General features: G+C 43.6%; 1 protein-coding gene across 3 annotated transcripts; it reads right to left on the minus strand.

Moving 5' to 3' along the window:
• Positions 1-210: 210 nt before the first annotated feature.
• Positions 211-4,419, minus strand: LOC144472500 (farnesol dehydrogenase). Of its 3 annotated transcripts, XR_013494427.1 has the most exons (8): positions 4,364-4,419; positions 3,894-4,209; positions 3,238-3,364; positions 2,529-2,679; positions 2,314-2,451; positions 1,941-2,006; positions 852-1,140; positions 211-743 (listed from the first exon to the last, which is right to left on the minus strand). XR_013494427.1 is itself a non-coding variant. In XM_078185649.1 (7 exons), the coding sequence occupies exons 2-6, from the start codon at positions 4,195-4,197 to the stop codon at positions 1,965-1,967; spliced, it is 762 nt and encodes a 253-aa protein (XP_078041775.1). In that variant the 5' UTR covers positions 4,198-4,209; positions 4,364-4,419; the 3' UTR covers positions 211-1,140; positions 1,941-1,964. The 3 variants fall into 3 exon arrangements, 2 of the variants coding, with proteins under 2 accessions (XP_078041775.1, XP_078041776.1); XM_078185649.1 differs by having other exon boundaries at positions 211-1,140; XM_078185650.1 differs by lacking the exon at positions 4,364-4,419 and having other exon boundaries at positions 211-1,140; positions 3,894-4,353.
• Positions 4,420-26,882: the final 22,463 nt, after the last annotated feature.

Below are 26,882 nucleotides of genomic sequence, written 5' to 3' on the forward strand. Positions count from 1 at the left end.
CACCACTAAAATTATTCTATTCCATTACAAAATAATTTTTGCAACAATAAGGTTTAGTTTTAAAAAATTGTCAAGTAGTAAAATTATTGGTAGGAGTATCAAGAATAAATTTTGTATGAATAAAAATTAATTTTGCTAAATAGAATGGAAATACCACAAACTAGAAAAATTATTTCAAAAAATTTACAGTTAAAATGCCTCCGAGTGCAAAGGGTTAATCGACGCAGCGTGAAAGGAATCGTAGTGCAATGGGTTAAGAAAGGAATCAGGTGTTCGTAAGACTTTCGTGAGAACAGCGGCTCAAAGCGGAGCGAAGACGCAAGGGATAAGGAAACGATTTCGGACAGGTAGTTGTGTTATCCTGGAGCACCTTGTGCACGTACGTCCGAAACTAGCAGAAAGCAGGCTAGAATTTGTTTGACACCTTAACTGTTCCGCGCACCAAGAGATGCCTCGGGTGACAGTAAAGCTCCGGCACAATGCGCGGGGCTTTTGAACTCGCTGTCGGAAGTTTGCGTGCAGCAGACCGGCTTCTCGAGCGTACACACGGTGGAGAACGCATCCGCCTCGTTGCCCATAATGACTTTCCCCGCTGAAGATTTCACTTTCGTCCGACTTGCTTCCGTTGTTCGATCAAACGCCTTCAAACTTGTCCTACGGTGTGTCCCAAAAATGTTATCACGCTCTTAGAAATTCATTAATCGTCCAACAAACGTAGAAGATGTTCCCGCGTCGTAGGCATTCTATAAAAAAAATTTTTTATTGTCAGATTTTCTTTTGAAAATGCGATGAAAAGAATTCTAAAAGCTGTATACTATTTCCGTTATGAATACTGCGCTGATTAACTCAACTTTCTCTCGTTCCAATTTTTCTAAAGCGAGGTCTGAGAAAATGAATTTGTAGAAAGGTCCACAAGAAAATTCTCTTTTCTTAATTTTCCATCCGGGTCTGCAAGTTTTATTCCATATCTCCGTACTTATTATTTATTCCATTTACATAGAGATCGAGAAGTTCTCGTCCATTGAAATCGATGATAGAAAAATGTACAATTCTTAGCAAGCATTCGAGAGAAAAAGGTTTTCACTCTCTCTTGTGTCCCTCGAAGAGTGAAATCAAATTCGGTCAGCTGGTCACCGCCTCCTGTAAAACGACGGCAGTGCAATTCGGGGATGAGGGGTGGGGGCAAGAGATTGAGTAAATAAATATTAGCATAAATTCGCCGCAGCGTCGGGCGGCACTCAATTAACATTTGACACGGTTACCACTCTCGGTGTTCCTGTGATTCGCGATCCGGTTACGGCGCGCGTTTAACGAAATCGAGAGCGTCGAGTTAAAATCGTGTCGGCCCGCCGTTGAATAATTAGAGCAAAAACTAAGTGTACTAGCCGTGACGCTCGCAGCGGCGGATTTAATGGGGGGGGGGGGGGTGCTGGTTACGGTGTCTGTCATCGATTACGGTTAATTAGAGACAGTATCGAGAGAGCGGGGTCGGGGAAGAGTCGCGTAGTTAGTAACTGTTGCCGCTGCGGTTAGAATTAATACCGAGTTTAGTCACGCAGCCCCAATAATGGCATCAATCATTCAATTCTAAGGAGCGCCGCCCTTGTAATTACGGCCCCCGGTTATGCCCAGCCAATTTACAGTTTGTAATCAATAGCGCGTAACTAGCGGAACGGACCGGTGCGCTGCATGCAAATCGGATCGCGCGCGTTCGACCTCGATTTATATTTATGAAAAAAAAAGAAGCGGCACGATCGCAACGGACAACCCGTTCGCGCTCCGCTAATTTCCGCGTTGATTAATTCGACGATCGGCTCGCGTTACATACATTGAAACGCACGATTTCGCGTCGCCGGAAAGAATTCGTCTAACTGTATAAATTCGATAATTAAATGCGACGGAATTCGGACGAAAATTAAAGACGATGATCTGTAACTTACCTCGTATCGTTCGTAGATGACCTCTTAATAAAGCAAGCATCGATGCTGGAGTATGATCTCTCTTACCTAAAATTTTCGGAAACAGAACAAACGGTTTCGTTTGACAAAATAAAATGATCCAATTGTTCGTATTTCATATCTTTGAGATTCCACGATTAACCCTTTGCACTCGAAGCCATTTTTACTGTAATTCTATAATCATTTTTCTGACGTACAGCATTTTCATCTTATATGACAAAATGTTTATTATGCATGTGAAATTGAATCTTGTAATTCGTGCAATAACAGTTATACTTTTAATAATTTTTGGTGGTGCCTCAGAGTCACCATTTTAATGCAAAGGGTTAAATGAATTTCATTTCCGTTATCTCACCTCAAGAATCGGCCGCGTGGAAAGTGCGTAGATGGCGGCGTCCGCGACATCCTCTGGTTCTAAGAGCTGCATCACCGTATCCCGCACGACCTTGTCGTGTTTCGCGAGGTCTGTGCTGACGTGCGCCGGACTGATGCTCTGTAAGATCGGAACGGTTGTTACGGGAGCATGGTGAAACGCTATACTAAACACTAAACTAAAGTTACGCGACTTACGGTGACACGAATCTTAGCACCCAAGAGCGAGAGCTCCCGTCGCACCGAATCCGTCACCGCGACGGTGCCGTGCTTGCAGGCCGGATACATGTGAAAACCATTCGAGCCTTCGACGTCCGGGAAAGGCACGTGCGACAAGTGTCCGGCAATGCTATAGCGCGAAACAAAAAGTCTCAGTCAACAATGTAACCCCCAAGCAGTAATTGCGCGGTTAAAGTGGACACCTGATCTTCAATCGAGTCTCTTATCTTCGAAACTAAAGCTCAGCGTGCTCAGTGTTCTTTTATATTGACACGAACATTAACCGTGACACAATCTTGACAACAGACGTTTTGCAATCACTGTAACCGTTCAACAATGTTCTATCAACAGAGGCAATCGCTTGTACGGCGCGACTCATTTTCCTTACAAATCTCAACAGTTGTTTAAAAAAGATGTCTACACGTGTGAGACAGTTGTCATGATAATGTAGGTTATTTGAGGTTATGTCAGGTTATGTGACCGTTTTAAACACGGTGGGTTCACAGATTCTTCTATCGCTTTCCGCAATCATTTATTTTCTATCACACTGTAACAGTAATATCGAAGCTAGTGGAAAAATAAATTCTTTTTGATGGAGCTGTTCTCAAAGTACGAAGACGATGCTGATCTGATAGGGTTGCGTTGACAAAACGAATACGTCGAACAACGCGATGATCGCAATATGTACCTGTTTATATTGATAATATGCCCTTCCGTTTTCCGCTTGAGCATCGACTGCGATGCTCGGGACATGAACACCGGTGTTGCAACCATGAACACGTCCACCATCTTCTTTATCGACTGCCAGTCGCTGTCTGCAAATAGAATTTTTCCAATAAGAAAAGATTTAGCGTCGCCGCGTCAGTGTTATTTGACTCGCGAAAGTCGAATTGGTATAATTTATTCACTTTATTTATATTATATTTATATTACACTTTCACTCATTTTAGCAATGCGAAGATATTTTAATCTAAATTAAATTATTTATATTATATTTTCACTCATTTTAGCAATGTGAAGATATTTTAACCTAAATTAAATTCGTTTTCCGACGGCAACGTTTTTCTTTATAACACGAGAATTCTCTTTTCCCAATGCGGATGTGTTAATAACATGTTTTTCGTCATTATTAACAAACAAAAATGATCTGGTTCTAGTAAGGAAAATATTAAGGACAAGTAAGTGCTAATCGACACAGCGCGAAAAGAGTCACAGTGCAAAACGTTGAGTCAGTGGATGAATATATGATAATTTAGAGAGCAGATACGTGGTTTTTTAACGTGCACGGAAAATGGAAATGAGACCGTAAATCATGATTTTTATCAGGCAATCAACGTCCGCTACCTATGATACGTTTAAAGTTGATAATGCCGGCACTGTTCACCATGATGTTCACTCCGCCGATCGTCTCGACGAAATCGAAAACCTTGTCAACGTCCGATTCTTTCGTAACGTCGCACTGCAGAAGATGGTACTGTCCCCTGTTCTCGATTTTGTTCCAGGTGTCGGCGCGCTGTCTTAACAAGTCGTATTGCATGTCGACGGCCACCACGGTCACTTTGTGTTTCAATAATGCGACGGCGATCGCTTGGCCGATGCCGGACGCTGCGCCAGTGACTATGGCGTTTTTGCCAGCCCACCGATCCATGATTTCTTGTTGCTGCAATCAATATCAATCGATATTATTACGATCAATCGGTTTGCACAACGTTTCTTAATCGAACGACCGAGACCAAGATCGATAGCGAAATTTTCTTGGAACTTCCAGGATCAAACTAACAACTATTTCAAAAGTGTACTGCGCGTTGACATACCCGGGAATGGTAAAAGAAACACGCGAACTAGTCTGTCTCGTGAACACTGATTCAATGATCAAAAACTGTGATAGTAGAGCTATATATTTTGCGCTAAATTATGCAGTCGTTTGTCCTCAAAAATAACCAACTCGTTATGCATAGATATGTAGGTAATAAGGTAGTTGATACGGTTCTACCATATCTAGATTACTTTGCATTGATTAATATTTCTCATTCATAAATCACTTTTAGAACATATTCTCGTAATGAATAAGGGAAACATTTAAATTTTAACCTTCATTAATTTTCATAATCGTAATATACTTTAACATCGACAGTTTTGGTCTTGTGCTTTCATGTTGAAAATAAATTTTATAGTTTATATTTTCGTATGTTAAAACTGCATCATTGCGTACCTGTCTATACTATACTCCTGTTTAGGCGTCTTCAATGCTGAAAGTCTGCCATTCGGTTTAGAATTAATTTTCTAGAACCGAATCGACGAAAACAAGATTGCGCGTAATTGGCTGTTACAGTATCGGGACCATAAACATTTACATAAACGAATTTTTTCTACGTTGACTTCCATTTTTAACACCCTCTGAACTAAACGCAACACCCACGCAACTGAATGGACCAAATAAAAAAAAAACAGAAAAAGAATTTTTGTCACTATTCCAACGAGGATAAATCTGAAATTGTTTGATCGATACTTTAACAGGTGTATCGGTCACTACAGCCGTCTACCGAAAAAATAATGGATATCTTTCTCCCCAACCTAATATTTCTTCCGCCGCACCTTTCTATCTTCCTCTGAGTACAGTTATTTACACAAGTTTTACGCTACACGAGTGTTTCATTCCACATAACCCCTCAACAAGTTTGCATGCCGCAAACCGGGATCCGCGATCAGACCGTGCCGGTCTTCCTCCGCGGATAAACGATCGCCGTTTCCCCAGTCGCAATAACAACCGCGTGTATCGATCTCGTTGCGCCGTTGCAGCTGGTGCCGGGAGGGGTCCGGCGGTCCTCAGACCCGGAACATTATTCTCGTTCGCGCGGCACGACGAGGAAATCAACAAGAAAACCAGCGGAAGCTTTATCCGTTTCCTGGTGCTGAGCACCAGATGCTCCTGTAGCTCGGTCATTTCTCAACGTTCCCGTGATTATACGAGCTGGAGGCCCTCATCCCCGCGCGCGCACGATCCCTTGCCACCATCTCACGGTTACTTACCGCCATGATTCCGCCTTGTATTTTTCATAGTCGCCGGCCGGCGACTTGGTCCCGAAACCGTGCGAACCCATTTTATTGTTCGATCGCTGTTTGACTCCCCCACTTTTTCAAGGTTTCGAGGTTAGGTTGTCCCATAAGTTCTTGTGACTTTAACCCCTTGTAATACTTTTATCTTCGCAGTTACAATGATCAAATAATTTCTTAGAGGAGAAATGAAATTAATATTTATAGCGTGCTTACAATTACTTCAGCGTTTAAATATTAGTGGCAAAAAGACAGAATTTGATTTCGACTTAAAAAGACAAAATAACATTCGTACTCGACAGGTTATTGTTAGAAATCTCCATCACGAGTAAGACTCGTCGAAGTAAGGAAAGGGGTTAAGTAGAAAGGTGCAGGCTTCGCCTAGATGAATATTTTGCAAATAAGCTTCAACAATTTTGGAAAGAGGGCCTAATGAAGCTTCGCGAGAGATGGAAGAAGGTTATAGAACAGAACGGTTCTTATATAACAATAATTCCACAACAAATATCGTGTATTCGTTTCGCATCCAAAAGAAAGGGAAGAAACTTATGGGTCACCCTAATAATTTCTGAATAGATTGCTTCGAATGTGTGTCGCAAGCGCTGCCAACGCAATGCATCGTGAAGCAACGTGCTTGCGTCTAGAGCAATCTATAGGAAGCTTAACCCTTTTAAATCTCGCTGCCGTCTACGACTGAAAGGTATCGGTGCCGGGCACGACGCGTGGCTAATTCAGTGTTTTGATATATGGAAGAGAAAAATGACTGGATGGTAGCGTGCTACCGGTAACAAAACGATGCCGGTAATCACGCCACGCGCGCACCGTTGAGAAATGATCGAGTGGCGAAAGCATCTGGCGCTCGAACCGAGAGAAACAAGTGAAGTCTCGGCGCTCGGTTTTCTTGTTGATTTCCTCGTCGTTTACCGCGCGGGCCCGAGAATAATATTCTCGGCCGGTCGGATTTACTCTTCCCCCACCCCTCCGTTTCTGATTATCTAACCGGCTACTCGAATTTCACGGGTACACAATCGAAATTTTACGGCCGGCGGAGTCCCGGCATTATTCAAAAGCTTTTAATATTAAATGGATGCAAAATATGTTTACGCGCGCGATGAACTGAGGATTGACTGGCGAATAATGAAAATTTCGCACGAACGTTTCGCCGTTAGACTGTCAATTTTTATGTAAAATAAGAACGTTATCTTTTAACCCTTTGCGAGCGACTCTTTGGCGCCGCTAAAAATTATTATGTCACGTTTCAAAATAATTTTTAGCAAATTTACTTGTATTTAGGAAATTGTGAAAGCTGATCTAGTTACTTGTCCTTGATCTCTTTACAAGTTCCTTGATCTACTACAATTACTAGTTGATGCGTAATTCTTAATAAGAACAACTGTTTTTAGAATGTCGATTTCTTTATCAAATTAAAGTAATTTTTCGTTGCACGAAGAAAAATTCTTGATGTAATAGCTCGTTTGTAACCGAAAGGAAAGTTATTCCGTCGAATTTACCGGACGTCGAATTAAGTTACAGTAAATAAGGGGGAGGTTAGAAATAATCTGTAACTGAATTTATACCCGTGGCGCATCGACAATGTTTTTAACGAGAAATTATATGCGTTGCGCTGTCAGACGCGAGAAACTTCCGCCCCGTCGAAGCTCACGGTCTCGCGTCCATTTTCATCTCGCCAGGACCATTACTCGGCTCATGGGGGTCGAGAAGCGACACGCTCGTTGCCGTGAAAGGGAAACGGCTCCGCCATAAAACGCGGACCAATCGATGCGAATTCTAGAGGTCCTCTAAATTCCTTCCAATAAAAGTGAACACACCTCCCCTCGTCTATCTAAAGGGGATACACTTTGAAGTTCAGGATCACGCGCATTTGCGAAAATTTGCTGCGCGGCAACGAGTTGATTTTTCAATCCAATTTCTACGGGGTATTGCGGAGCGTGTACCGAATATATGCAATAATTTCTTCCTTGCAAAGGTGATAAAATGTTGCACGAATTATGCAATATGTCTAGAGAGAGAGGGAGGGAGAAATGTTCGAGGTTCTGGAATTTTCAGACAACGCGAAATCACAATAAAATGTGATTAACCCCTTCCCGTACTTTAGCGAGTCAGACTCGCGATGAACATTTTTGCCCAAACATAAACATCGCGAACAGATACTTGGGCCAAACATAAACATCGCGAGTCAGACTGGCGAACAGATACTTGGGCCAAACATAAATATCGCGAGTCTGAGTTGCGAACACATACTTGGGCCAAACGTAAACATAACAAGCCGAGCTCGGGAACTGATTTTTTGCCCGTTACGCTCGTGACTGAATGTTAGTTCCTCTCAGTACCTCGGAACGGTTAGTCACGATTCTTGTCGTTGCTGTTACGAAGCAGTTCAATTATTAAAATTTAAGAAACCCCTTCAAAATGCAAGGTACAAAAGTGTGTAGCGAAGGCCGTGATATTTTAGTATCGCGTAAAATTGACTATATCACAGGCATTGCGGGCATCTACATTTCGGATCGTATTGCGACTGTTTACAAACATCAGTCTGGTCTGTTTAGCGCTCGTTGATGCCGACCGCTCGGGCCCGAGTTTCGTCGAGTTAAATGGCACGGGAAGGGGTTCACAGAGAACGGAGACAGATTCTCACTTTGAATTTCTACATTCCTTGCGCCGCATTTTTCCGCGTTCACCGGCCGGGCAACTCGAAAAACTCGTTAACTTTCAAGCAAGCAACAGCGTAACCGTAAATCCACCGTCAGGTTCGGTTAATAACGGGCACCATAATCTTTCCGATGAATCGTTCCACTCTCTCTCTCTCTCTCCCTCTGTCCCTGCGAAAGTTCCGGTAATCACGGCAATAAAGATGGCGATCCCGTTGGCGAACTGTCTTCGTAACGCGTAAAACTTTTTTCCACGGCGGCGTTACGCCGAGTTACAGCCGCACGAATCCCATCGAGATGGTATTCCATGAAATTTCTGCCAGACGTATAACGATCGCCGCGGGCGATGCTCGCGATGGCATCTTCGGGAGAGGGAGCGTCATGGATTAGCCACATTCTATGAGATACCGGGTTGCCCGGCCATGGCTCTCGGTAAAAAGGACGAGCGCGAGCCCCGGGATGGAATCGAGGGCTCGCAAAAGACACCGGCGTGATTCGCCGCGCTGGAAATACGTTTCGAAACGGCGGTGGCATCGTTAAAATTCAATGGCGTGGATCCGACGTTCCCCGTTATGCTATCCCCTTTTCTTGCGAAAGCGACGTCGGCGAGCGAAAATTCCAAGTAAACTATTGCGCCTGTTCGCAGGTATTTAAACGTCCGATGATTTTGTATCTATAGAGAAAAATATAAAATCATATTCTACGATCTTTAGAAACAGCAACAACGCTGTGCGAACGAGAAATTGTGTACTCACAAAACAATTTCTGCGCAGTTCTAGCTTCTTGCTTATGACTACAGTCTAATTATTACTGTCATCTAAATAATCTTGAACAGTTTTACAATACTAGATCTTTCATCCGGCTTTTATTTTACATACGGGAAATTTGTTTTCAGTTTCTATACGGGATTCCGAGCAAATTTGTCGCCGGTTTCCTGCGACGCGAGGAGTAGCCAATTCAATCATAAATGTGCAAAATCAATCAGTCACACCGCAGCTGATTAATTATTACGTGTGCGTCTAGAGGCAGATACGGAACTGTTTCCACGCGGCGGCAATTAAATTACCGGGGACTGGAATATAATACCATCAGGCGGCCGGAGAAGTTCCCCGGACCGAAAATTTCCCTCGATTTGCATCCGGTCGGATAAGCGTCGCCGCCGCCGCAGCTGCTCCACAACACTCTGTTTATCCCCGCGTGTAATATCCGGTCACTCGTTAATTTCTCGCCGTCTCGTTCGCGGTCATTCCCATCGGTTCGGAGAGTTTCGGGGCCTCCTTGAAAGCCCGCAACGGGGTCCGGAGGGTGTGCAGGGGAGGCAGATCCGTGGAACCGATCTCTCCTCTCCTGTATACATATTCATGCGGCGATAAGCCCCGGTCGTCGCCGCCGCCGCCGCGCGCCGATCTTCCGTGGAATGGAACAACAAGGGAAGAATGGAAAGTAGGAGGAACGCGAGACCTTCGGCGGAGACGTCTCCCGGCCGCTCTGGGGAACGCTTGTCAACCCCTTTTTTCGAATGCCGTCGTTTCCCCCCTTTATTGCCACGCAATAATGATGCCCTTCGAGGGACGCCGTAACGAGAATTGTGACAGCGGGAGCGACAGGACCTGCCGAAATGCACTTTCCGCGTCGCGGATTCCGTCCTCGGTTTCGGCTTGTTAAGCCGCGTTGTGTGCCGCCTGCGACCAACCCTTAGAAATACGTCCCACTGTTTTGGGATCGCGTCTGCGACGCTTGACGATCACGCGTCGCAACTGTAACATCGGAGTAACTGTATTATTTATTATACAGGGTGTCCCAAAAATGTCTCGCAATCGGAAAATGGGGGGTACCTGTGATCGTTTCAAGTAATTTTTTCCTTAGCGAAAATGCAATCCGCGGCTTCGTTTGCAAATTATCAGCGAATAAAGTTGGCTGCGCGCGCACGCTTTAACCTGCTGTTACGCGCGCGAGGAACGATTTTTTGTTTAGTCTGCGATCAGCTACAGCGCCCGTTTTATGAATTTGCTTTTGGAAAATTATTAAAAAATTAATTCAATAGTGATTAAAAAATTCAATAGTGATTGAAAAATTAAATCAACACGAATATCAACAATTTGCCAAAAATCTGTCATTCAATGTACTCTTTACGCTATTCGTTACATGTATCCACGAACCCAGATTTCCTCCGAATCAACATTGCCCGTTTCATCCGACTTGCCGCGAACAGCGAACGATCTCGTCGCCACTCCGCACAGACCGTTTCGCCGAAACGTTCGCGACTCCGTATAAAAACGAAACAAAGCCTTAAAGAGTTACGTAGCTAAATAGAGACTGCTCCGGTTCGCGAGACCGGCACGAAACAACCGAAAACGAGCTCGGCGATCGGGCAGCCCCGAAAAATCGCGGTCGGTTAATGGGATCTCGGTGGGAACAAAAGGAGACTCGAGGACGGTGTAAACACCGGGAAAACCGTGCGCATAGTTTTATTGGTCGGTGGTATATAGGGAAGGGTTTTTTGCCGGGCGACTTTCCGCGGCGGGATTCCCGTGTAACGACATTGCGGCCTGGCTAGATTCAGCCCCGGTAGTCAACGGTGACGGCGCGGCAGCAAAAAGGCCGGAATACCCGGGCGCTTTTTTTCGGGGGAAAAGTTCCATTCCGTGGTCGTCATCTCGCAGACCATTTCGCGGTAAAAGTGGCGAGCGAGCGAGCGCGAGCGCGCGCCCGCGAACGAGCCAGCCGTCCCCCCCGACCGGAGGGTCGTTATCCCCGTGATTACAAATTTGTGGACCTCTGCAGAGGTAGCTCGTTTACGTTCAAACAGAAACGATACGACCGAGGCCACGGGGAGGACGCGGAAGCATTTGCTCGGCGAACAAGACCCCGGGACCGTCGGCGGAAGCGCGGGGTGGAGGGTGGTGGGGAGCAAGGGGGAGGGGGAAGAGAGAGGACGCTTTCGAATGTGAGTATTGTACGTTTTATCAATGGATTCCGGGATATATTGTCTCTCCACGTGAGTGATGCCGCATTGTGCGTCGTGCCAGCGGGGAAGTTGCTGATTGAAAATGCACGCCGAGCTCTTCTCCAACCTCCGCGCGCGTGCGCGGTGATAAAAGCGAGGGAACGGACACGGGGGCGCGGGGACGCGGAAAACCTATCGGCGAGACGATTTCGGACGGACAATGGAAGGACATCGCGTTCTCGTCTCGATCTTCGTCGTTTGCTTTACTTTTCTGAGAGACCGACCACTCGGTATCTATAATTTTTGTTGACAATTCTTTGTGGCTATCTTCTGGTGCAGGTAAAGTCTCGATGAAAAATACTTATATTTTTTAACACGAGTCAACTTCTTCTTCCAAGAAGTCCTCTCTGAAGGTGAATCGAAAGTAAAGTATAGTAAGAATTAAAGTATAGTAAGAAGTATAGAAAGTAAAGTATATGATTTCTCAAGGTGTGACAATTATCTAGGTTTAGTTAAGCAGGTTTAGTTAGGCTGTTGAAAGAAATTCTTGCGTGTAAGATTTTGGCAAACTTATATCTTTCGTTAAAATTTTCTGAAGTGGTACAGCAAATATAACCTCTGCCGGGTAAGAATTATTACTAGTGCACTATATGATAAATCAGATGTAGCTATTTTCTCATTATCAAACAAGAATATGTATACAACGGTATAATGTAAGAAATGAATAAGAAGAAAATGCATCGAATTAAAAATTGTGTGACATTATTTGAAAGTAATCGCTCGTTTTTAAGCGTTGTAATTATTTATATATTTACAGACTCCGTTACAATTATAAATAAAAATACATAGATAACTAGAAGTAAATGTACACATATAAATTAATATATGTCGAATATATCTGACACCTGTACACGCACACGTCGTTATACGGATATGTTCGGCAGTCGTAACGAAAGGGTTAAATACGAGACGCTTTAGTAACACAATATCGGTTCTAATCTGAGACCGTCGATGAACGTGCCGCGGTGTGAAAGGAGCAAGGGAAAGGTAAGGCGAGCCCCGCAGGTGAAGCAATTTCCTCCAGGATTTCGTCTCGTTGGGACACGCGTGCGGAATACACCGACTGCTCGAACGTCTCGGTAACGGCCGATATTTCAAAGTGACTCCGGAAGAAATATTGTGACTGGTTGATTAGAATTTATCGCGGGATCGACGACGACGACGACGACGACGACGACGGGCCCAACCTCGGCGCGGCGAGGTAGGGGAAAAATTTATATCCGGCTGGCTTATCAACTACGTGACACGTCGCATCCAGATCTCGTTAAAAGCACAGAAACCGGCGCACGGTCGTTGCTCTCGAAACGATTTGACGGCTGTCTCATGCATAATAAGGACTCCTTCCAGCCGTCGCGGGGGCTTTATTTCTCGCCTGGCCCGGCGCGGCGCGGCGCGGCGCCGCTCGCCGAGACCGTTCTGCAAAGTAATATGATATGTTCTGTGGGGGGGGGGGGGGGGGGGGGGGGGGGGGGGGCGGTCCCTCGACGGCCGCGACGGCGAACGGAGGTTTCAAAAGGAAACGGGCGAACGAGAAAGGGGAAAATAATATTACCGATGTAATCTAACAACCCGATAGAAAAATACGTTCTCTGAAAGCTGATTAGCAACGAGGCGTCGGGATCCTTTTGATCCCGGTTTGTCGTCCGCGGAGGAAACGGATTCCTAAATTTATCTTTGGTCCGGCGCGACGGAGGAGCTTGGTCAACCCTTCGGTACATCGTTGTTTTCAAGCGCAATTTTAATTTTTAAAAATAATTAAGTGGTTATCGCTTTGTACTATACAACGAATGGGGGTCGTAATGAAGATTTAACTTAAAAATTTAACTTCAAAATTTGATTTTTCAGAGTTTCAGAATGAAAGTGAATGATGAAATACAGGGAACAAGGCATCGCCTTTCTTTATCGCAGAAATTCTTGAGCACGAGGAAGCGTTAAGCAATGCAGCTACGAAAGAAATTGCAATGCGAGGGGTTAAAGCCATAATATGTCATAACCTGACATATGATATGTTCGATGAACAAATTTAGAATCAAAGACTTTCGAAGACGAAGACTGTATCAACGCAGTCCGTCAACATTTACTCGACCATAGAATATCTATGGGGCGACGGGGTTACGGCGACGTCTGAAGCACCGAAAAATCTGGTCCTCGGAAGCGTCGTCTTGACGGTGTCCCTTTGTCCGGCCGATCCGCAGGTCCGTCCGTAACGATGCCCTCTCGACGAAACCGGCGGTCGACGAGTCTCTCTCTCTCGTTCGATTCTCGCGTCGAGTGACGCAATTACAACGTCCAGGACGCGGCCACCGGGCGCTCAAGGGTGGAGACCAGAGGGGCGGCCGTCGGGGCGTGGGTGGCACCGCGACGCTCGGCACGGTTTTAGGTAAAGCTAAGTACAGTCCGGGACCCTCTTCGGGCGTAATTGGCCCTCGGCGAGAGCGCCGGGGCCTCTCGCTGCTTCATTACGCAAATTGACTGACCGTGTAAGTGGCGCAACGGTCCAGAGTCGAATACCACCACTTACCGCCATAACTTCGGGGAACACCCCTTCGCTCCGTTACCTGTACCCAAATCCGATAGTTATCCCCCGATTGTTGACAGCCGGCCGCGCTCGATACAACGAGTGGCTTTGTACACATCACGACTTACCTGCGCCGGGGTCCTCGTATCCGGGACACCCTCCAGTAATCAATTATTTCCAAGTGTAACGCGCCAGCAACTGGATGGGACGCGCATCGATACACAGGGTAAATTAAATAACTTCGTCGATTTGATTATTGATTCATTTATACAATTTGAAAATACGCCGAAGTAACAACAGTATCATTTAAACAGAAAAATGTTATAAATTGACTGCGAATCTTTAAGTACGATAAATAAAATTTGTATAAGCTGATAATAATCTATAAGCTAGTTTTAAACATTTTCGAACAGATAATCCAAGTTCCAACGTACATCGGACAATAATTTTTATTTAATCAACTTTAATAACGTCACGATACGTTTCTTAATCCTTTGCACTCGAGTGGTGACTCTGAGGCACCACTAAAATTGTTCTGTTACCCTTTAAAATCATTTTTACAGCAACAAAGTTTAATGTTAGAAAAATTGTTGAAAATGAAACTGTTAGTATGAATCGCTAAAATTGGTATGTGTAAAATGCGCTTTCGTAGCTTAAAATGGAAATACTGTACACTAGAAAAATGATTTCAGATTTACAGTAAAAATGGCTTCGAGTGCAAAGGGTTAAATATACTACAACTCATTGATGAACGAATTATGGAAAAGTCTGCCGACAATGAATTTTGGACGACTGTGTGATTACAAGATCCTCGAGTGACTTCCAGCGGATTCGCGATATTTTTCCGCGCGCAAATTGGAGGCCCGTTGGAAGGGACCGTTGAAAACGATCCAGACAGTTATTCGCGGCGTCTAAAGCGGCTAACGAGGCGGGCGGGATAGGAAGTGTACGTATTTCCATCGGTCGCGACGCCATCGACGAGGGAATTCCGAATTCCGCTCAGAGGTGCGATGCGTTTTGGTATTCAAGGCGCGGCGGCTGCTGAGCGGAACAGCAAAGGGGAGGGGGTGGTGATGGAGAGGTGGGGATCGGGGGTACAGGGGAACGAGGGGTCTATGCCGGGAGGGGCGCGCAGGCTGCGGGAGAGTACGGGAAGCCGACGCGAAGCCTCCCGACAAACACGACATTTGCGAGGCAAATATTTCTTCGCCGCGTAAACTTTTCAGCGCGCCGCTAATGCGGGAACGATCGACGCGCGAAATTCGAACGCTCTCCGCGCGGCCCTTCCGCCAGCCGGATCGAGCTCGTTAGGTCCGCGGCGAGGCGTGCGAAATGTTTCGCGACTTCTTTCGCGAGTGCCGACACACGCGCACACACACACACACACACCTCCGCCCGAGACGGTCCTCGTCAAAAATGGAAAAGTTCTCCCCGGTCGACAAACAGCCGACGATTAACTTCGCACCGCGCGAAGGTTGGCGCCGCTTGCTCTCCGCCTTCGTTTTCTTTTTTCCTATATTTTTTCTTCTTTGCCTTCTATATTTTTCTTGCTCTACAACTTTGACATTGACGTGCCGGGTAATTCGATCCGTTCGAATGCGGACGATGCACGCGAAAATGTAATCGTTCGTCGCCGAATTTTCAACTTTTTCCCGTATCGCTTTTCCCTCGACGATTTTTATATGAAAATGTTGGTAATTTGAATCGTCGAAACGGGAATTTCTACGGTCTCCTTTGATCCGGCAATTTGGAAAAATGCCGGACGGTGCTCGCCGAAAGAGCAACGTTGTTCGTCGAAAAAAAAAAAACTGTCGACTATTTAATTCTGTAGCGCGCCGCGCAGTTTGTTCATTTCGCTTGGTATTTGATATGGAAAAGTTGGCGATTCGAATCGCTCGAATCTATACTTTTCATGCCGGTTTGCCACCTGTGAATATTTCACGGAGAATCGACTGAACAAAAACGCCCGTTTCATAGTTTCCAACCTAATACTTCAATCTACATCCCTTTATCGATTCCAGTTGTTAGTATCGAATCTACCACGGTGTACATTTCCTGTTCGAGATGCCCTAATTTAACCTCTTAGGTACGGCTGGATTTTGTGCGAATGAAATTTTTCATAATTAATTTACCATTTTTCTTACTATATATATTTGGTATAGTTATATATAGTACTAGCTATACATATTCTTTTCTTAATGTATTATACATGTACACTTTTACTCTAACCGTTTACTTTAATAACAAATAAAATTATTAAGAAGGGCCCAATTTGTATCTACGCGCCCTGATGCGCTTGCTGGATGCCCCGACATCTAGGACTCGCCTCGCGCCTCGTGCTCTAGCGAGCATGCGCAACGGCGCCGCCGACTGTCTATTGTCTTTTGCCTTTTTGTCTAGCACGTTTTTTCTCCAGTGTCGAATAATTCCATTTTTATCTTACATATTAAATAAAGCTTGCGATATATAGTGAACGTGTCCTCTGTGTATCACCTCCGCTTAATCTGCGTTCAACAAAAATAATCGAATAAAGCACGAAACATCCGCGAAAGCGACTACAATGGCGCGTCGTGCCCAAGAGGTTAATAAATTACGAGACTAATTAACGATCCTTAAAGCCATCCCGACGTAAGTCGTGACAGTGAAACAAACACCCGCTCGTCGACAACTACGAAACTCTTATATTTTCCAACAAACAAACGAATTATCTGTCAGGCATGACTGTCTTAACCCTCGGTTCATAACAGATCAATAACAATCATCATTCATGGAAAACAAATTTCCTGCCAATTGTTCGAAAGTAATTTATTCGAACGAGTCGACTTTGGAATGTCCTCATTGCGTTATCGGGACAATACATTTTCAAATTTTGTATAGCTGTTCGAAGACTTTTATAGCCGCTTCATGAATATTCGATTCTCAATGTATTTACACGAATTGATTGCGAACCATCGCCTATGTTGTTAATTTTTATCACGTTATTTACTAATATGCTAACAAGCTAATTACAATGTATAAGTATTGCTTACAATACATTATTAAGACGAGTGGTAAACAGCTTCCGATTTTTTAGCAGACATTTATTTCGTATTCGATTGCTCATTTTTTTTCTCTTGTTTTCTTAATTTTACTTATTTCGAACTTTTATCCATTTAATCGAGGTAAAAATAGTGAGAGAATACGAACACCAGTTTCCATCTAGTTGCATCGGAAATTATTTATCATTTGACATAGTTACAGATGAAGGTGACCTACCTATACTTTGTTGTTTATCTACCGGTTAACCATACTTGTTATCGAAACAAAGTTGATCGTATCGTCGCCAAAGAAAGACTAAAAGTGCTCGACTCGTCGATTCTCGACGAGTTAAAAATATCTCGCCATATTAATTACAAAGAAGAACTTTGTTTCTTATCTGACTTGGAAATATCAGTTTTGTCGGCCTGTATTCGACTCTGTCCATAAATTAACGCAGCGGTCGTGGTGCGCGGGCAACATGCCGTATCATCGTGACAATCTTTTTCCGATTGCCGTCGCGGAATCCGTTCTCGCGGCGAACAAGCAATCGTTTATTACGACTTGAAAAAAAAAAACAAAAAAAATAGAGAGAGAGAGATCGGAGGAAAACGCTCGGGGGACAGGATCGGGATAAATCATTCGGCTCGCTAAAGCGGCGTAGCGGTAAGCTGCGAGAACCCGTCGCCGCTCGAATAATTTGATAAAAGTTTGCGTCGCCGCGGCCGACCCCGATCGTCGAACAAAACCAAACCGTGGAACGTTAACGTTAATTATAAATTCCGTCGGAATAATGGTAACGAGGACGGGACAAACGGCGAAAGGGGGCGAGGGACGGGATAAAAAAAGGGGGGGCGGTGGTGGGGGTGGAGGAGGAAGTCCGTGGGAATAGTTCCAAATGGGAGCCATTAATTTTACTCATCCGCCTCGCGGCAACTCGCCGCGTAATAACGAACGTGAAACGATATGAGAAAAGTTGAGATACCTATCCGTCCGTGCCGCGCATCCTCTCGCCGCGGCCCCATCCCATCGGTGGTTAATGTAAAATCACGTTTGCGTAACCAGCCATCTTTTTCCACGGCCCTCTTCTCCTCGGTCGCCCCACCCTTCTTCGCCCTTCTTCTTCTTCTTCCTTTCTTTTTTTTTACGCCGCATCTGTTGCCGCGAATTTACGATTTTCTAAGCATTCCCCCCCCCGTCTTCCTCCCGATTCTTCGACGTAAACTCGACAAACTTTCCGGGATGCCCGCTTATCGTCGCTGCTCGCTCGCCGCGTCGCTGCAGCTTTACGAGGCCACCCCTGATGCACGGTCTCTTAATTGTCCCGTCGCGAATTTTCTATTCGCGGCGGCGAACGCCTTGAAAAAAGGCGATCCGCTCGCGGCGAACATCCTTTTACGTTTATACAGACCCTTTGGACTGTATTTCTTGCAAAAATAACGAGTAAATACTTTTCTTCAATATTTCCTATTAGATAAAGATCTCGCGTTTTTTTAATTTTCCTCCGAACAATTGCAATTTAAAAATGTAAACATTGCTTGGTAAACTAGTTCTTTCAACGTCTCAGAGAATTACAAGTAATTTCGTCCCCTTAAGTAAAATTTTAACCGCTTGCACCATGATTTCTTTCATGCTGTGTCAATTGGAATTTATTTATTCTTGATAATTTCTTTAATAGAACTAGACAATTCCTATTTCTTGTATTGTCTTTATTTACTCTCGTCTCTATACTTCGACAACGGAAGAATAAAATTTGGTTTCGATTTGAAACGAACGACTCGTTATTATAGTGGTTAAGAAAGTTATGCTGTCTGGAAAAGTGTCCGAATATTAATGTTTTCATTACCGTAAATACAGTTCACGCGTGGTCAAAAGAGGACCTTTTCCTGTTTCTTCAAAAAAAGGAAAAATAGCCCGATGCGAATGCGTTAAGATTAACCCTTTGCACTCCAAGCCGTTTGAACAGCAAATCTAAAATAATTTCTCTGTCTTCTAGTATTACCATTTTATATAACAAAGTGCATTTTATGCATACGTAATTGATTCATGTGATTCGCACCAACAGTTCGACTTATAACAATTGTTTAAATCCAAACTTTGTTAGTACAAAGATTACCTCAGAACGTGACAGCAAAAATTTGAGTGCCTCAGAGTCACCACTCGAGTGCAAAGGGTTAATCGACCGAACGCGTTAACCTCGTCCGCCAAGCACACCGCTTTCGAACAATCCGGCACCGAACGTTTCGACGGCGCGAGTTCCGTGGACGAAATCGTTTCCAGGAACCGGCGTGTTTTCACGCTGAAACGTTTGCGTTACAATTACCGTTCCGGCGGTTGGCCGGGGACGTGGTTGTTCGAATCGGAAACAATACGACGATAAGAAGCGGAAGCGGCGTATCGCGAGCGAGACGCCGTGGAAACGGCGGCCGCGATGCTAAGCATTTTATGCAGCTTTGTATGCAGCGGCGCATGCATATCCCGCCTCGTCCCCGTGCGCATCGCGCCATCCTCTCCCCGAGGGGTGGAGAACGTTGCCGGATTCCGTTTTGCAATAAAAACCGGTCCTACGAGGACCGTTCCATTTCGAACATATTTATCTGGCTAATACGAAATCCCGTTATCCGGTCGCAGCGGGAGAAAAAAAAGCTGTTTAAGCTGTTACCGGGATCGGTCCGTTGATAAGGAACAGTAAGGGTATTAGATGCCATGAGATAAGCTCTTTAAACCGGTTATCTCCTCCTCCCTCCCCCCTCTCCCCCGCGCGCCCCCCTCCCGCGCCGAGTTTAAGCAGCTGATGCAATTATCTGATGTTTCGTTTGCTCGGAATGAAATTTAACTTTGCGCGACTGCGGCGAAAAATTGCGATCGCCCTTGGACGAAAAACCTGCGCGGAGGTCCTGTTGCTGGCCGGTGACTTAATTAGCTCGGAGGTGGAAACGAATCAACGCGCTTCTCTCTCTTTTCGACTGTGAATGCTGTGACGTGTGTTATTTATTTATTGGATCGTTGAGAATTAGAGAATATTGCACAGTAGTCGCGCTGTTTGATTGCTTGTTAATTTACTACTCCACGACATATAAATTGATCTTTTATTGGGTGATCTTAGGTCCCTCCAAGATTAGTTTTGCCTTCAAGAAATTCCTAAATAATTTTCTAAATATTGTTAAAAGTAGTAAAATTGAGTTCCTTAGTTCGACTCGGTAAATTAAATAATTATTTTCTAATTTACTATCCTTCTTCGTAATATTAACCCTTTGCACTCGAGCGGTGACTCTAAGGCACTAGAAAGATTATTCTGTCACGTCCCAAAATAATTTGTTACACTAACAAAGTTTAGATTACAGAAATTCTTAACGGTAAAACTATTGTTACGAGTCACGAGAAACAATTTCATATGTATAAAATATATTTTGTCATATAGAATGGAAATATACTATAAGACGAGAAAATTATTTTAGATTTGAAGTCAAAATGGCTCTGAGCGCAAAGGGTTAATATGCCAGGTTATAAACAAAACAATTTTTGTGTGGAGGACTTTAGTGACCCCACTCCGTCCTTTATGTTACAAAACAGACTCCGTACTCTTAGGGTTAAAAATCAAATTTAAATAAAATTTTCAATTTAATATCAAACAAACCTAAAAATAATTCAATCAAAATTACTTAACCTAAATTTATTCAATAAACTAGATTTTAATGAACTTATTCATCAAAATTAAATTGTAATTACCCGCAACTTCTGAACAATTTAACTTCAATAACAAAATTTTCATTACAAAATTAAATCAAATACATCTAAAATCCTAATAAAAATTATTTTTAAAGAATCTCGTAAACTTAAATTTTACTTAACAAGTTAGGGTTTACCTGGACTTGGCAATGTCGTAAGATTAGGCGAACGAATCTACAGTTCGCGTTGTTCATTGCAGTTCACACGGATCGTTTGTAACTACGATAATTATTCACGGGGACGCCGTGTTCGTTTCTATAGTTTGTGCAAGTACGGAGACTGCGAGATAAGCGGGCAAACGATTTGTACGTGGAAACGGTCTGTTTAGTTTTTAGCGATGTCATTTGTGTAATGTACGGGGGGGGGGGGGGGGGATACGGGAGGGGGTTTTTCGCAGCTCGACGGTTGCAAAATGAGAAATGGAGCGAAACGGGGAGAGACGCGGAGAAGAATGGAATGGGATCGAGATGCGACACGTTTTTATCCCACGTCGTTTCGCACGGTTCCGGGGCCGAAGGAAAAAGTTAACGAACTCCTGAACGGGTCGTGATGAACAACCGAGCTTGATAAATTGCGACGGACGACGCTGAAACAGTTGAAAGGACGCGGAACACCTGACCGACACAGCCGTCGGATGCAAGTCGATGAAGCGTATTCGGCAATTGATTAGAATTAGTCGCAAAGCTTATATTATTACAATTAGTCGCAAGCTTATATTATATTATTACAATTAATACCACGCTTATATTATTACAATTAATCGCAAGCTTATAATACTACAAATAGTCGCAAGTTTATATTATTACAAATAGTCGCACGCTGATATTATTACAATTACTCGCAAGCTTATATTATTGCAAATAGTCGCACACTTACATTATTACAATTAGTCGCAAGCTTATATTATTACAATTAATCGCGCGCTGATATTATCGCAATTAGCCGTAATGAAATTCTCTTAACCCCTTGCTGGGCCATTTTCATCACAGTTACAACGATTAGAAGTTTTTCGATAGTAATATTTCTTAAAAAGAAGATAGACAATTTAGATTTATCGCGCATCTACAGTCGCTTCAATGTTTAAAGACCGATGACAATGGATTAGAATTTTATTCAAATTATAAAACAGCGGAATAGCATTCGCACTATACAAATTACTAGAAATTTTCGTCGATTGTCTTGTATACAAATTATTTCAATTTATATATAATATAAATATCATATAAATATAATTTATATATAGTACGAATATAATTTATATATAATACAAATATAATTTATATACAATTATATCCAATTATACACAATTATATAATTTATATGCAATTATACACAATTACATAATTTATATACAACTATATGCAATTATACGCAATTACATAATTTATATACAACTATATTCAATTATACACAATTATATAATTTATATACAAATTATCTTAACATAAACACCGCGCGTCGCCTCTCACTCGCCACTCATCACGCCGCGCGAAACACAGTGGCGACTGAGAGAGTCGCCTCTTGGCCGTTAAGGGTTAATTCTCCTATATTCTTATAAATTTTCTTTCATTTTCAGAGCACTTGCGGAGCGAAGCTTTTTATCGCGTTCAGGTGGCCCTTGTCTCCTAGCGCGGAGCGGCAGGAAATTCGCAATGAGATCTGCGATACACGGGGTCGACTGGCCCACGAGCTTATTTCGACGGCATCCATTATTAAAAGCGGCGTGAGTAGAATGCGACGACTAAATGTCACCGGGAACCCGTGACCCGTTTCTAAAGTTCAATCAACCGCTGAATTTTTCACGATTTGCCCCGATTAATTCTATTTCTGCCTTGCGCATGGAGCCGCGGAGGCAACGTAACAAAGAGAGAGAGAGAGAGAGAGAGAGGGAGAGAGGGCAAAGAGAAGGATAGAGGAAGAGGGGGGAAGATGGAACCCGCCGGATGCTGGAATTCCTCTGGAAGCGGCTCCGACGACAAAGAAACGACGAGGCACCGCGAGAGCAGCTTGTCTGCCATGGTTACCATGGCCGTAGGAACGTTATTATGATACATCGCCCTGGCTGAATTCAGCTCTTGAGGTTTTTTGCCCCGCCAGCCGACACGGAAATTGCGGAGGATTTAGTTTTTCGTGGTGCTGGTAAATTTAAATTTATCGCCGTTACACGCCGGCGAACATGGACGCGCTTATGTCTGTTTACAGGGCCCGTCCCTTTGTCCGACCAACCCTCTCCGGGCTCTCTGTCTCCTCTGCTGCTCTCCCCCTCCCTCCCTCCCTTGCTCTGCTACCCTGTTGCGTCTTAATTATATGAACGCTGGGTCCCGGGATATTGAAATCCGCAGACATCCCTGACCAATCTCGAATCTCGGGAGTCCTGGAGCAAATACAATTTTCACGGCAGCGAAGCTTTGAAAAATTGATCTCGTTGTCAATGGATCGGAGAGCCGTGTTTTTTTTTTGGAAAAGTTAAAACAAAAAGAGAACAGTCGAACTTTGAAGCGTATATTACAGATAGAATAATTTTTTTCTTTTAATATTAATAGTATTAATAGCACTAGTATTAATAATAAATAAAATAAAACTAATATAGTATTAATAATTTTTCTCATTCGTCACGGTGGAGGATATTTCATCTTGATCTTTTTAATTAGACTATACGTATGAACACCTTCTATATCAACGAATTCATTAAAATGCATTTTCAGGCGATTCAGCGGTGGATATAAACAAGAAGAAAATTTTTGCTGGGTCATAGGGGACCCTGGACAACTGCTGCAAGATTGATAACGGTATCCGATACGAAGCCAAGTATTTCCCGTTCCGGAAAATCGGTCGGAATGTTGCTCTCGATTAGCCACGGAATCGCGACAAATATCTCGTTAGCCGGACGAGAAGTGTCTTCCATCGTGGACGGACAGGTTCTGTCGGCAACATTACCTGTTACTTTTTGATGGGAAAAACGCGGCGTCCGTGTATGCATTGCGGCGGGACCGATCACGGCCCGACCGCGTTTTAGTGTGTCGTTCTGCGGGCGCGGCCGAGCCATCTCGGAAATAGAAATCTCATCTGTCGGAGACCGGCCGGATACCGCAGGATACTATATCTCCCTTCTCCAGGATTAATTAAGGCACTCTCCGGCGCGGCACCGCAGGCACCACAGGCACTCCTGGTAGGCAAATCAATCGATCAGGTTTACCACCTTACCGCGTTACCTCGGAAGCAATTGACATTCTGGATGCATTTTCTATTTTCCGTCCTCCCTAATTAACCCGGAGTACCTTCGGGTATGTCGGTCAGCCTGCGGCTCGCGCGTTACGGCTGCCCGGTACGTTCAACGTCCCCTTGGACACATCTCCTACTTTCCCCGGCTTTGTAATTTCACGCGCTAAAACGCGACCCTTTGCGCGCGCGCGCCTGAGCTCGGACCGGTTAATTAACCGTGGCGAGGCTGATGGCGTTTCGAAGTTCCGACAGCCCCGATTTCGCCGAAACTTTAATGCGAGATTTTCTATTATCCTGCCTTTGTGGTTTTATTCAATCTTTTATTAACGCAATACGGTTTTCAGCATTTCGCAATGCTGTTTGTTTGTTTGTTTTTAATATAGTAGTAATTCGGTCCGCAAAGTGGTCGTGGGTTAAATTCGACCATCGAGTTCAAGGGATTATATTGAAAGCTGGTAGTTGTTTTCATTGAATACTAGTGCTAACTCCTGCAGAAACAGTCATTTCACCAGCTGAAATGTCGTTTTCATACATAATCAAGCCTATATAATATTTCGAGAAGAATGCCGATGAATGTTGAGATTTCTCTACTGCAATGTAATAACCAACATCATGTATTGTATTTTCGGAAGCAAAGTAATTGTTTTAATTGAATTTCAACGTAACTCCTGCAGAAACAGTCATTTCACCAGCTGAAATGTCGTTTTCATACATAATCAAGCCTATATAATATTTCGAGAAGAATGCCGATGAATGTTGAGATTTCTCTACTGCAATGTAATAACCAACATCATGTATTGTATTTTCGGAAGCAAAGTAATTGTTTTAATTGAATTTCAACGTAACTCCTGCAGAAATAGTCATTTTACCAGCTGAAATGTCGCTTTCATACATAATCAATCCTATATAATATTTCGAGAAGAATGCCGATGAATGTTGAGATTTCTCTACTGTACACTTACCTGACATAACCTGACATTGTAAATTGTTATCGGATAAAAGTGCTGGTACCGATGTGTGGTATCCGGAATATTTCGGCACCCTATAGATAATTTTAAGAGTAGCTTTAAGGACATAGCTGTAAAAAGGAAAGCGACGTTGACCTGCCTCAAGTTGCGAGTACCGATGGGCCTTCGGCCTTAATTTTAATGTTTCACATTTAATTATTAACTCAAATTTTTCATTATCACAATAGGGTATCTAATCCTAGTCTTTAACTTAATTTTTAAAATTCCAAAAACCCCATTCTTTAAATTCAAAATATTACTTTATATTCCACCATTTTAATAATTCTAATTTAAAAACTTATCAAAAATATCATTTTAATCTTTAAAATTAAAAAAAATTAATTTATAGAGATAGTTTAACCGCTGATGCTGGCACTAAATTAACCACTAATCATTATAAATTTCTAATTTAAATTTTCATTCAATTTGTTAAATTTAATTTTTAATTTAATTATAATAACTGTTAAAGCATTATTATCCATCTAACAAATATTTAAAAAAAACTTCAACAATTAATTTCAAATCCATGATTAAAATTTTCATTAAATGGCCACATCTGGGGTTTGTAGAAATTAAGGAGAGGGTGGCAGGTAGGTATAAAAAGTCGAGCCGAGATTAAAACGGGAGATTCTTGTGTTGAAAGTCGTTGCGAAAGGGTCGCAAGTTGAGTTGTAAAAAGTAGAGAGTCGTCGTGGTCGTATAAAGTAGAAAGTTGTATTTATAAGTTGTAGTAATAGATTGACAAGTTGTTGAACCGCGCAGCTATCGTACAATATAGTCTTAATTTCTATCGAATCCACAATTAATAAATATCTACAATAAAGGGTGTCCCAAAATTCACGCAAGATTTGAATTTTGCGCCATTTGTGCGGTAAAGTGTTGCCAACCAAAAAAAAAAAAAATACAGAACGACAGCTGACAGTTCAGGGTTATTAAAGATGGAGCGCTACACAAAGGAACAACGCATTTTTATTGTTGAGAAATATTTCAATATTTTGTCACAAATCTGTGTCTTCTATCAAAATTACTTTTTACGTGAATTTTGGGACACCCTTTACATACCACTACAGATGTCATTCGAAATACTTTCAACATTCCCAAAAAATGACGCTGAAGAATCATATGTTCCAACGAAGCCGTACTTATGAATTATTCACCTTCGATTCTAGTATAACCATAAATCGAGGGAACGATGGTCCAGTCCAATTGCGAAAAACCGATCTAATCCGGAATATTGATTAATTTGCGGGGCATCGAAGCGCGGAAACGATTGCGATGCAAGGCTTATAGGAAGTCGGCGGCGCTGCTGCGGACTAGGCTGGAGAGGTTAGGGATGGAGTAACGAGGCGGAGGGCATCGTTGGGAAAGGAGTTTCGAGTAGTCTTCGCTCCCCCCCCCCCCCTCTCTCTCTCTCTCTCTCTCTCTTTCTCTCTCTCGCGGTCTCTCCTTTCAGGAATACGTAAATCTGTAGCTGGCAAGCGAGAGGCCAGGGTGAGACGAATGAAGAAACCTTGGCGAGGGAGAGACAGAGAGACAAAGAGAGAGGGAGAGGGGGAGCGTTGGTTTGCGAGCAGACAAGAGACTGAGATTCTTAACGGAGAGACCTTGACTCGAGGAAACGAGCACTCCGCAATTCGATTGGCTCCGAGCGGCATCGTGCATATTAAGTCGGCGTTATTTGAATGTCAAAAGTACCCTGGGACCGGTGAGCTCCGTCTCCGGCTGGGATACGAACGAGGGAAACGAGAGAGAGAGAGAGAGGAAATTCGCGAGAGGGTCGATTTCGTGTGGTTCGGCTTTCGCCGCGAGGGGCGAGCGGGGCAAATTTCTTGACGCCGATACGCCCGGGTATAATTGAAAATATATTCGCGCCCGTCTCCGTCCACCTCCTTATCCTTCTTCTCTCGGTGTTTCGCCGGTCGACCGTGCGACGAGGCGGGAAGGCGATTTCGAGTCGGGAGAGCGAAAATGCAAAGCGGCCGTCGCGCGCGATAAATTACCGACGACGGAATTTATTGCTGGCCGATTCGGTTTTGATCGAACGTTAATTGTCCCCGCGGTATCGATCCGCTTCCTTTCGGCGCGACCCGATGGGAGAAACCTGGATGGAAA

The sequence above is a fragment of the Augochlora pura genome, chromosome 7 (genome assembly GCF_028453695.1).
Source record: "Augochlora pura isolate Apur16 chromosome 7, APUR_v2.2.1, whole genome shotgun sequence".
NCBI lineage: Eukaryota > Metazoa > Arthropoda > Insecta > Hymenoptera > Halictidae > Augochlora > Augochlora pura.

What these genes read in the sequence shown, in the direction of transcription:
- LOC144472500 (XM_078185649.1), bottom strand. Translation starts at nt 4,197, where the DNA reads ATGGATCGGTGGGCTGGCAAAAACGCCATAGTCACTGGCGCAGCGTCC. An exon ending in CATATTATCAATATAAACAG is followed by an intron (nt 2,680 to 3,237) that starts GTACATATTGCG and finishes TTCGCGCTATAG; the next exon opens with CATTGCCGGACACTTGTCGC. An exon ending in GTGCTAAGATTCGTGTCACC is followed by an intron (nt 2,452 to 2,528) that starts GTAAGTCGCGTA and finishes CCGATCTTACAG; the next exon opens with AGCATCAGTCCGGCGCACGT.